The sequence below is a fragment of the Apium graveolens genome, chromosome 3, assembly GCF_009905375.1.
Source record: "Apium graveolens cultivar Ventura chromosome 3, ASM990537v1, whole genome shotgun sequence".
Classification (NCBI taxonomy): Eukaryota; Viridiplantae; Streptophyta; class Magnoliopsida; order Apiales; family Apiaceae; genus Apium; species Apium graveolens.
The window spans coordinates 145,047,847-145,059,451 of record NC_133649.1 but is presented as its reverse complement, the minus strand read 5'-3'; the positions used below and the strand labels follow the sequence as shown (position 1 = coordinate 145,059,451).

The following is an 11,605-nucleotide window of genomic DNA, read 5'->3' as shown; positions in this document are numbered from 1 at the left end:
ACAAACATAAATCGAGATATACCTTTAAGAATGACAATGGAAAGACATAACCAATGATAACGAGAGATAAAACTTATGTGAGATGGCATCATTTTGCTTGTATCAAAACAATTTTAAAATCATGTCTTAATCAAAATCATTTTATGACGCTACGGATTACAGCTAGTGATCAGCCGCGAAGTAATCCCGAACCTCGCTGGGTTCTAAAACATTAATGGGAATCCCTAGGCAACTTTTAAGCCTAATATAAGTGTGGAAAGGACTCGCGTCTCAGTCCAGATCCACTATTCAAGGAAAACATTTATCCCCCTTTGGGACTGAAAACCCATATTTTATTTATTTCAAAAAATGATGCCGAATTATAACAAAATCTCTTTTAACAGTAAACATTTTTATTAAGGGATTATAGATCAACTCGAAACACGGGAAATACGGTACTAAATCTCAGGTCCATGATTCTCAAAACTTTACTCTATTAGGGTAACCAAAAGGTTTTCATATGTCAGAACTTGGACAGGAAAATTTGGTGGGACTAATGGATAATATGAAGGGGTATTGCCAAACTGGGCTTAAAGCAATGGTTTCTCGTCAAGGTTCAAGTGTTGGATCATCAAGGAGGTAAGCTTCATAAATACTAAGGGTGTTAAGGTATGAAGAAATGATTTTTAGCTCAGGATATATCAGAATTGTCAAGCTTTAGAATAAGAAAGAGGGGTATCAATCAATGAGGAATCACTTTGATAAGTATCTGACTTTCAGGGTTCAAGGTAAGGTTCTATAGGGGTTCAAGTATCAGGATGAGATATCAATACTTAGGAATCACCAGCATGTTAATCAAGAGGATCAATCAAGTAATATAACAACTCTTCATTTTATCATGGCATTTAACTATCATGAAAAGACTTTTGAACTACTTACAATACATACTCGAGGGTTCATGGCATTTCTATATAATTCAAAGATAAACGAAAGATACGCTTGATTTAAACATATCAAAATGACTCAGGATAATGGCATCGATATATATGAACTGTTTATAGTAAATACGAAGGTCAAGTTGAATCACTTGCCTTGAGAAAGGCTGGTCTGGTTTGACTGGTAGGAGTAACAACTGGAGCTTCACTCGACCTTTATGGCAAGTTTTCCCTCGTCTCGAGGTCCTACATAAATAATAATCCTCATTATGATATATTCTTACCATCTTAACCTATTTACAACCCGAAATTAAACACGAATGGCACTTAGGCCTATATGCACTTAATTTTATATTCACCTTTAAATTACAAAAGTACACACATAGCCACATATTCTCATATCATATATTAATACCAAATAACACCATATACACCATAATGCGACACTAGGCTTGGATGATCTCGACTCACAACTTAAGTCACTTGGTCGCTAAACTAGACAAGGTCTTCTAATTTTGGCTTCCTAACTCGATGTGCCTTTCCTAAATTATCCAAAACCTATTGACCCTCACTTGTGCCTTTTGCTCTACTGACCTTATAATATCTTACAACTATGGTGGTCGACCTAATACTCATTTCTAAGTGTTCTAAAACTATGTGATAAGTGAAAGTGCTCACTGGTGCAAATTTCAGAATGACAACTATAGTTTCTTGAGTGCATTAGACACTCTTAAACTACAAGTTTTCCTTCAAAACTTTTACACAAGACTCTCCTGACCTAAGGGCATCTCACAAACTTGATGTGGCTCAAGGGCCTGGCTGAGCCTTCTTGGGCCTAAGCTAAAAGTCCAAGGTTCCCCTGTTTTTCTGGGCAGAAAACGCTCTGACTTGAATTAACTTATGACACATGGTTCTAACTCATATCCTGTCCAAGACTTATAAATGGTAATCTACTGAACTAACTCCCTTATTCTCAAAATAACCTTGGGTGAGATCATCCTTACCTAAGGTACAATTATGGCTAAACAAAAGAAACTACACTTCACGAATCACAAATATTCATGCTTTTGAAACAACAAGATATGCATTTTTATAAAAGATAACCACGAATTTTTACCATGGAACAAGAAGCATAAATCAATATTAACACATTATTCCTACTGAAATTAAGGCTTTCTAACAAAATCTTTCCAAATGATCAAAATCTTACAACATTCTAAGAGAAATCCACATGCATGCATGTCCTCGGGTTTTGCAAACCAAAACAACACATTTTCTACTTATATTCTATCATAAAATTGACATGCGAACCTAGCATAAGATATACCTAGATGATCACTTAGCATGCAAAGAGTTTTATCCAATTTTCACCATAAATTCAAGTTATTATCACATAAACATGCAAAAATTTAGTTAAGCAACAAGAATAGTCTTAAGGACCATTCATTCGGCTCCCATATGGTCATGGCCAAATGAAATGGATGGGAATGGCCATTTAATCATCAAGAGTTTCACTCTCAAGACTTGGCACTTATCCAATCCTTGTAGTCCTCTCAAAAACAACCCTAAACTCACAAGAATCAAGGTTGTACTTTGAGTTCCAACTAGAACCTTAACATGCAACTTCAAAACTTAAACTTTCTATTCAAAACTCTTTGAAATATAAGTGATCATGGTATGGGAAGTAACATTTACTTGTGTAAAGAGTGGAAGCTTGGTTGAGGATTGAAGAAAAAAAAGTGGGGAGGGGGTTTCGGCTTTTAGCCGAGAGTGGGAGGGGAGAGCCGAGAGGAGGGGAAAAAGAAGGAGGGAGGTGTGGAATGGTGGAGTGAAAAATGAAGTGGTAATCATATTTGTTTGGTTTTTATGCTTTTGATTTGACCCCAAGTGAGTGGATTTAAGAAATGACACAAGTATCCTTCTAGCTAAAGTTAGGTAGATTTGCATGCAAGGACAAAGTGGTAACTTGGTTAGTAAAATGAAAGTGAGTGGGGTTGGAAATGTCTTCCTTGCCCCTTAGTTAAATGGAAGAGTATTTGCATGCAAGGATAGCTATGTAATTTGCTAATTATAACAAATAAAATTTGTAAAGATTTATTTTTATAAAATAAAATACAAGTTCAAAAATTATAAAATTTATACCATAAAATAACTTGGATTTTTAGAGACTTTTTAAAATCATTTTCAAAATTTGTGAACAAAATCCCTTTTAAAAGAAAATTCTTCCAAGGCTTAAAATATTACTTATAAATCAAAAATGAAGAATTTAAATAAACTCTCGCTTTGAAAAATCATATACTACATAAAGCAAATTTATAATGCAGAAATTTTCACTCACACAAGCGTACAATCATTGAATATATTTCATTCGGCTTTAACATTATACCAAATCCACAAATAATATTACACGAAAATACCGGTTGTAACAGAAGGGATCAAAGTGGACCCAGCGAAGATCGAGGCAATTACGAATTGGGAGAGACCGAAAACACCCACCGAGGTAAGAAGTTTCTTGGGATTGGCAGGATATTATCGACGATTCGTCCAGAATTTCTCAAGAATTTCAACACCATTGACAAAGCTTACACGGAAGAATGAAAAGTTTATATGGAACGACAAGTGCGAAGAAAGTTTTCAGGAGTTGAAGCGACGATTAATCACGGCACCTGTTTTGTCACTTCCAGACGATCAAGGGAATTTCGTAATTTATAGCGATGCTTCTCACAAAGGATTAGGATGTGTTCTAATGCAGCACGACAAGGTGATTGCGTATGCGTCAAGGCAATTGAAACCACACGAAAAAAAGTATCCTACTCATAATTTGGAACTAGCAGCCATAGTGTTTGCTTTGAAGATTTGGAGACATTATCTGTATGGAAAGAAGTGTGAGATTTATACGGATCATAAAAGTTTGAAGTATATATTCACCCAGAAGGAACTTAATATGAGGCAAAGGAGATGGTTAGAATTGATCAAAGATTATGATTGCTCGATTAATTATCATCCCGGTAAAGCGAACGTTGTAGCAGACGCGTTAAGTCGGAAGGAAAGGTTAAATATGTTATCAGTACCTGAAGAGATATACAAGGAATTTCAGAAATTGGAATTGGAGATTAGAGTTTGCAAGCCTGAGGAAGCGAAAGTGTACAGTATGACTTTCCAACCGGAATTATTCGAGAAAATAAAGAAATGTCAGGAAGATGTAATGGATCAAGATATAAATCGTTTGGTAGGTGAAGAATTATGCACGCAAAAGGATGATCAAGGTATTCTGAGGTTTTCATCTAGAATTTAGATTCCACCGGTGACGGAATTGAAGAATGAAATTTTACAGGAGGCACATAATTCAAGGTATTCCATCCATCCAGGGAGTACCAAGATGTATAGAGATTTAAAGAAGATTTATTGGTGGCCAGACATGAAGAGGGAAATTGCGGAATGGGTTAGCAAATGTTATACCTGTCAGAGAGTTAAAGCAGAGCATCAGAGACCAAGCGGATTGCTACAACCATTGGAGATTCCAGAGTGGAAGTGGGAATATATTGCCATGGATTTTATAGTTGGATTACCAAGGACAAGGGCTAATCATGATGCCATTTGGGTTATATTGGATAGGCTTACCAAGTCAGCTCATTTTCTGCCTATAAATGAAAGATTTTCGCTCGACAAGTTGGTCCATATGTACCTAAAGGAAATTGTAGTTCGTCATGGAGTTCATGTGTCTATCGTATCTGATCGAGATCCAAGGTTTAATTCGAGATTTTGGAAGAGTTTTCAAGAATGTTTGGGAACAAGACTGAATATGAGTACGGCCTATCACCCCTAGACGGACGGCCAAAGTGAAAGAACGATCCAGACAATTGAGGATATGTTACGTGTTTGTGCTATTGATTTCAAAGGAAGTTGGGACGAGCATTTACCTCTGGTAGAGTTTGCTTACAACAACAGTTATCACGCCAGCATTGGGATGCCACCCTATGAAGCCCTTTATGGACGTAAATGTAGATCTCCAGTGTATTGGGACGAAGTAGGAGAACGCAAGATACTTGGACCTGAACTGGTACAGCAGACAAAGGAAGTTGTTGAAATTATCCAGAAGAGATTGATAGCCGCACAAGATCGTTAGAGGAAATACGCAGACCAGTCAAGGAAAGACATGGAATTTGAAGAAGGAAGCTTGGTATTACTGAAAGTATCACCGTGGAAAGGACTAACAAGATTTGGGAGGAAAGGGAACTTAAGTCCAAGATATGTCGGACCTTTTGAGATCCAAGCAACCAAACTCTCTCATAAATATGAATGTTGTTGATTTAAGCCACATTTGTGTGTGCTCGTTATTATAGGCCACATTTGTGTGAGCCCCGTTTTGTTGATTTAAGCCACGTTTGTGTGTTCTATTGTTAATTTTGATCGTTTTAGAACCCCAATTTTGCTCTAGTTTGAATATTTCTTTGTGTTCTACAACCCTGCCATATTTGTTCTACCACATTGTTGAGTAGACCCAAAAGATTGTTTAACTTACTCCCAGGAAGCCATTTGTTAGTGTTTGTTAGTTTTTGCAATTTTCAAAAAGCAACCTTAGAGTGGTACTTTCTGTAGCATATTATGATTACTTATTGTTGGTATTGTTGAGAAATGGCTAGACCAGGAAAGCATACTTCTGGGAGACCATCTGCTAGCACTCAGGTCTAGGCGCCGGACCACTCCCAAGCCCTTGATCCAGGAGTCGAAGCGTTCCAGGAGCAACCATTGCAACACACTCCCGTCGTGGAGAGAATTATAAACACCAGGGACTCCAGAAGCCTTATTGAGCTTAACCAATACAAGTACACCAATGTCCCGGTGGCCGAAGAGCACATGGTCAACCTTACAAGTGATGAACTGGCAGAAGCAATCAGGCTCTACAGGCAGGAGCAAACCCGGCTCCAAGAAGAAGCTGAACTCGAGGAGGAACCGGAGGAGTCCGGGGACTCCCAGCAATCTAAGAGATCTGTCTTTGACCGAATTGGAGCTAAGGGGAAGAAAAGCAAAAAGGATCAAGGTAATAAGAAAGAAGCAGAAGCTGCTAAGCAGAGAAAGTTAGAAGAGATGCGGGAGCAAATCAGGAAAGAGGAAGAAGCAAAGCTCGAGCTAAAGATCGAAAAAAGAATGCAGTTAGAAGAAGAAAAGCTATTGGCCAAGTCTAGGATCAAGAGAACTCGGAGAGATCCAACTCCGGAGCTGATTTGTGATGATGAAGAAGAAGAGAAGCAGAAGGACCTAAAAGATATGATCTATAAATTGCAAAGAAAGATGGACAGAGACTCCGGGGTAGAAATTGGAGAAATATTAACTCCTTTAAGCCACTCCTTGGAGGCTATTCCCCGGCAGCGGGACTTGAAGCACTACAACTTTGACTCCTTTGATGGTCTAGGAGGCCCGGAGGAGCACTTGAACTACTCTGAGCAGATCGCGCAAATATATTACTACAACGACTTGACGAAATCAAGGTTCTTCGCTTCAACTCTTAAGGGAGGGGCCCAAAGATGATTCAGCAGGATCCCCTCCCGCAACATCAACAATTAGAAGGAATTCTGCGCTTCTTTCCTCCGGAGATTTCGGGCAAACAAAACTCACGAAATGCACATGTGTCACCTGGAGATAATCCGGCAGCATGACAACGAGTATCCCTCTGCGTACATGCGCCAGTTCCAGGAAGCAATCAACAAAGTCTCGAGCTTGGATGAGAGGGAAGCTTTGAACATTTTCAGGAGAAACTTGGACCCAGAGCATAATGAGAGATATATCGTAGAACTGATCAATAAGGAGCCGCAAAGTCTGGCAGCAGCTTACTCCATGACAGCTAGGTTCATAAAGGAAACAGACGTGCTCCAGGCAATGAGGATGACCCGGAATGGGGGGTCCAGGAGAAAAAACACTAATGACCGACCGAAAGGGGGTTACCATCAGGATAAGAAGTTCAAACAAAACCAACAAAGCCAAGAAAGATAAACTACTCCGGTTTTTCAGAGACTTGGTCCTAAGCAGGAATCAAAGAGCGATCTAGGACCCGCGAAGCAACCCCAGGAGCTGAAGCAGGAGCCGGACTGGACTCCTCTCAACATGACCCGAGAGGAAATCTTGAAGGAGGTAAAATACAAACCTTTCTATTATCCTCTGAAGCCAATGCAAACTCCTCCGGAGAGCATGCCTTACAATAGGCAGTGCGATTATCATGAGACCCATGGCCACAAGACTGAGAACTGCTTATCGCTCAAGTACTTCATCGAGGACGAAGTAAAGAAAGGAAATATGAACAAGTACTTAGTCTGGGATAGCAGCAATAGAGGGGAAGCGTAGAAGAGAGGAAATAATGTATTCAACGTAATCCTAGGAGGCTCCCACTCCCCACCTCGGAGCCCGAACTTCGGCGAAGAAGTGCTTTCAATCCAATCACTCCCAGACCTGGTGATATCCTTCAGCAGTAAAGACTATGAAGGAGTCAACCCTCATCACAATGCAGCTTTAGTTGTCACCTTGGATATCTTTGATAATGAAGTAAGAAGAATGCTCATAGACAATGGTTCCTCTGTAAATATTCTCTTCAAGCACATAGTGGATCGAATGCAGTTAGAGAGTGTCCACTCAAATGATTGTCGGGAGAATCCACTCTATGGGTTCGGACACAACTTAGTCCCGATCCAAGGAACTTTATATCTACCATTCATTTTTGGAACTGCTCCTAACCAAGTGACTCATGTCATCAAGTTTTATGTAATCAACGCTCCTTCATCATATAATGGAATCATTGGCAGATCAGCTTTAACAATGATGCAAGCGATAACTTCAATCTTCCATCTCAAGATCAAGTTTCCAACCCCGACAGGAGTCGAGGAAATAAAAGGAGATTATGGAGTTGCCAAAACATGCTACAGCCAGGAGTTAGTAATGGCAGAAACCCATCAGGACAACAAAAGGAAGGCCACAGTCCTTCGCAAATAGCAAAGCATTAAGAAGCATCGACACCGGCCGAGGGAAGAAATAACAAAAGAAGTACAACTCATTGGGTCAAGTCCGGAACAAGAAGCAAATATAACAAGTCTGGAAGGACCAGCAAGCAACCAAGTCATGGTAGTCGATAAGGCAAATCAGGTCCTAGACCAAGCTAGTCCTATCATGCAAGCAACCAAAGAATCAGAACAAGAAAACTGCTATCTGAAGAAGAACTCTGAAGCCCGAATTCATCAAATGGTTTCAAACAAAGAACAAGCAAAAATCGAAGCTGCAGTAGAAACAGAAGATGTCTAAGTTGATGAAAGCAGTCCTAATAAAAAGGTGAAAGTTAGGTCAGGACTCGAGGAGTCCTTCAAGGAAAGATTAGTGTCCCTGCTCCGGGAGTACAAAGATGTTTTTGCCTGGAATCCAAGAGACATGTCCGGACTACATGAGTCCATAGCAATGCACAACTTAGACGTCAATCCCAACAGAAAACCAGTCAAATAGAAGAGAAGGAATTTTGCCCCAGAGAGGCAAAAGGCCATAGACGAAGAAGTTGAGAAGTTACTCAAAGCAGGAATCATTAAAGAAATCAAATATCTGGAGTGGCTAGCTAATATTGTCATGGTGAAAAAGTCCAATGACAAATGGAGAATGTGCGTGGACTACACTGATCTGAATGATGCATGCCCGAAGGACCCATACCCTCTCCCAAATATCGATCAATTGATAGATGCCACCTCCGGACACATCATGCTAAATTTCATGGACGCCTTCTCCAGATATAACCAGATCAAGATGAACCCGAAGGACATACCTAAGACAACATTCATAATTCACAGGGCAGTCTACGCTTATGTGATGTTGCCCTTCCGACTGACGAGCGCAGGATCAACTTACTAAAGAGCCATTAATAAGATATTCAAGTCCCAGATTGGGAGGAACTTGGAGTGCTATGTCGACGACATGATTTCCAAATCAACAACTATACCAACACATGTCGAAGATCTGAAGGAGTGCTTTGACAACCTGAGGAAGAACCAACTCAAATTGAACCCAGAGAAATGCACCTTCGGTGTAGGAGCAGGCAAGTTCCTAGGATTCATGATCAACAACAGAGGTATAGAAGCCAATCCGGAGAAAATAAAAGCAATCTAGGAGATGAGGGCTCCTAGAACCCAAAGAGATGTGCAGAAGCTAGTAGCGTCCGTAGCAGCACTCAGGAGATTTGTCTCAAAGCTAGCAGAAAGGTGCTTACCATTTTTTGATTTACTCAAAGGAGCAAGCAACAAGAAAGAGGTGAACTGGAGTCCGGAGTGCCAAAAGGCATTTAAGGAAATCAAGTCCTACCTCTCTCAGCCACCAGTCCTAACTAAAGCTGAGCCAGGAGAACCTCTTTACTTATACTTGTCAGCAGGAGCGCAAGCAGTAGGAGCCGCCCTAATCAGGGAAGATAATGGAAGACAGCAGCCAGTCTACTACGTAAGCCAAGTCCTTAAAGATGCGGAAACTAAATACCCAAGACTGGAGAAGTTTGCCTTCTCCTTAGTCAACTTCAAGAAAGCTCGGGCACTACTTCCAAGGAAGAGAAATAAGAGTGGTAACAAATCAGACCCTAAGGAAGAAAATTCACAAGCCATATATCTCGGGAAGACTTGTCAATTGGGCTATGGAGTTAAGCCAGTTCAATTTAAGCTTCATTCCCAGGACTGCCATTAAAGCTCAAGCACTTGCAGATTTCATAATCGAATGCAACTTCCTAGAAGAAGAACTGGAACCAATGAACATGGACCCAGAGACAGAACAAGATGCAAGTCCGGGAGCCTGTACCTTGAAGGATTTACCATTTAAACAGCTATATCTTTCGGCTTCCCTGCAACAAACAATCAGGCGGAATATGAGGCGTTGATTGCAGGACTAAAGCTCTCTAGGACCCTGAGGGTCCAGGACTTAAAAATATACAGCGATTCCCAGATAGTGGTCAAGCAAACAAACGGAGAAGATATAACAAAAGACCCTATTCTAGCGAAGTACCAAGCACTAGTTCAAAGTTACTTAGCCTTAATACCAAACCATCAAGTCCTTCAGATATGTCGAGAAGAAAATGAAGAAGCGGATATTCTATCCAAATTAGTCCGGAACTCATCAGATCTGGACTGCTCAGTTTACTTCGAAGAACTCCACAAACCATCTATCGAATCCAGAGAGGTCTTGGAGATCGAGAGCAACCAGAACTGGATGACTCCCTTCATCAACTATTTGGAGAAGGGGGAGCTCCCGGAGGACAAAGAAAAAGCCCAAAGATTAAAAGCAAAAGCAGCCAAGTTCTTCCTCGAAGAAGGACTACTCTACCGCAGGACTTTCTCATCTCCTATCCTAAAATGTGTGGGCCCAGAAGAAGCAAAATACTCTTTGGCAGAAGTACATGAAGGGATATGCGGATATCACATGTCAGCAAAGGCCCTAGCTCATAAGACCATAAGACAAGGCTACTACTGGCCAACTATGCACCAAGACGCAATTGAGTTCATAAAGAAATGTAAGGAATGCCAGTTCTTCAGCAATGTGTCCCGGATCAGCCCAGTCCTACCATCCTCAGTCCTGTCACCTATCCCCTTTGCTGTCTGGGGTATTGACATCATGGGACCCTTTCCCCGGGCCAAAGGAGATCTCAGGTACTTCTTAGTTTTGATTGATTACATGACCAAATGGGTTGAAGCGAAAGTAATGAGGATAATTAATCAGCAAGACTGTATAAAGTTTATGGACAACATTTTGATGAGGTTCGGGATACAGCGAGTCCTAGTATCAGACAACGGACCACAGTTCATCGGATCAGAATTCGAGTCCTACCTTCAAGAGCGCGAGATCAAGCACAAAAAGTCATCAGTAGCATATCCCCAAGGAAACGGCCAAGTAGAAGTCACCAACAGAATACTGCTCCGAGGTATTGAAAAGAGACTCAAAGAGAGCAAAAGCAAATGGCCAGAAGAACTACCAAGCGTACTATGGTCCTACAGGACAAGCCCCAGGACGAGCACCGGAGAAACTCCATTCAAACTAGCTTATGGCACCGAAGCAATACTTCCTATTGAAGTGGGATCTCCTTCTCACAGAGCAATAAACTTTGAGGAAGAAGCAAATAAAGAAGGACTCAGAACAAACATGGAGCTAATTGATGAGGTTTGGGACCAAGCTGTAGAAAGGATGGAAAAATATAAGGAGAAAACAAGAGAGCACTTCAGTAAGAAGTCCAGAGTCAAAAACTTCCAAGTTGGAGACTTAATCCTTCGAGACATAGAAACATCAGATCCCACAAACACTGGAAAGCTAATGCCCAAATGGGAAGGACCATACAAGGTCAAAGAAGTCCTGAGGCCAGGAACCTACAAACTCTTGAACATGGATGGCTCAGAAGTCCCAAACACCTGGCATGGACTGAGGCTAAGAAAATTCTACCAGTAGGAGAACAAACAAAGCAACCAATACCTTGTAGCCACTATGGAAAGCAACCAATTTGATTCTCCTTATATTTTGTATGAATGATTAATGAAAAAGCATTTCCTCTTTATATTTACCAAAGCTAACAACTAGTCCGGACAAGCTATTAGTCAGGACTAGAGCAACCATTTTTGCTTGGAATCAATTTCCTAAGTAAGAAAACTAACAACTAGTCCGGACAAGCTATTAGACAGGACTAGAACAACCATTTTTAC

The 11,605-nt window shown here is 40.6% G+C and overlaps 1 protein-coding gene across 1 annotated transcript; it reads left to right on the top strand.

Moving 5' to 3' along the window:
• Positions 1–9,050: 9,050 nt before the first annotated feature.
• On the top strand, positions 9,051–11,354 carry LOC141714622 (uncharacterized). Its single transcript, XM_074518130.1, has 4 exons — positions 9,051–9,489; positions 9,745–10,339; positions 10,451–10,564; positions 10,910–11,354. Exons 1-4 carry the CDS (start codon positions 9,051–9,053, stop codon positions 11,352–11,354), a joined length of 1,593 nt encoding a protein of 530 aa, XP_074374231.1.
• Positions 11,355–11,605: the final 251 nt, after the last annotated feature.

What these genes read in the sequence shown, in the direction of transcription:
- LOC141714622 (XM_074518130.1), top strand. Translation starts at nt 9,051, where the DNA reads ATGAGGGCTCCTAGAACCCAAAGAGATGTGCAGAAGCTAGTAGCGTCC. An exon ending in AAGGAAGAGAAATAAGAGTG is followed by an intron (nt 9,490 to 9,744) that starts GTAACAAATCAG and finishes CCATTTAAACAG; the next exon opens with CTATATCTTTCGGCTTCCCT. An exon ending in CGGGCCAAAGGAGATCTCAG is followed by an intron (nt 10,565 to 10,909) that starts GTACTTCTTAGT and finishes ATGGTCCTACAG; the next exon opens with GACAAGCCCCAGGACGAGCA.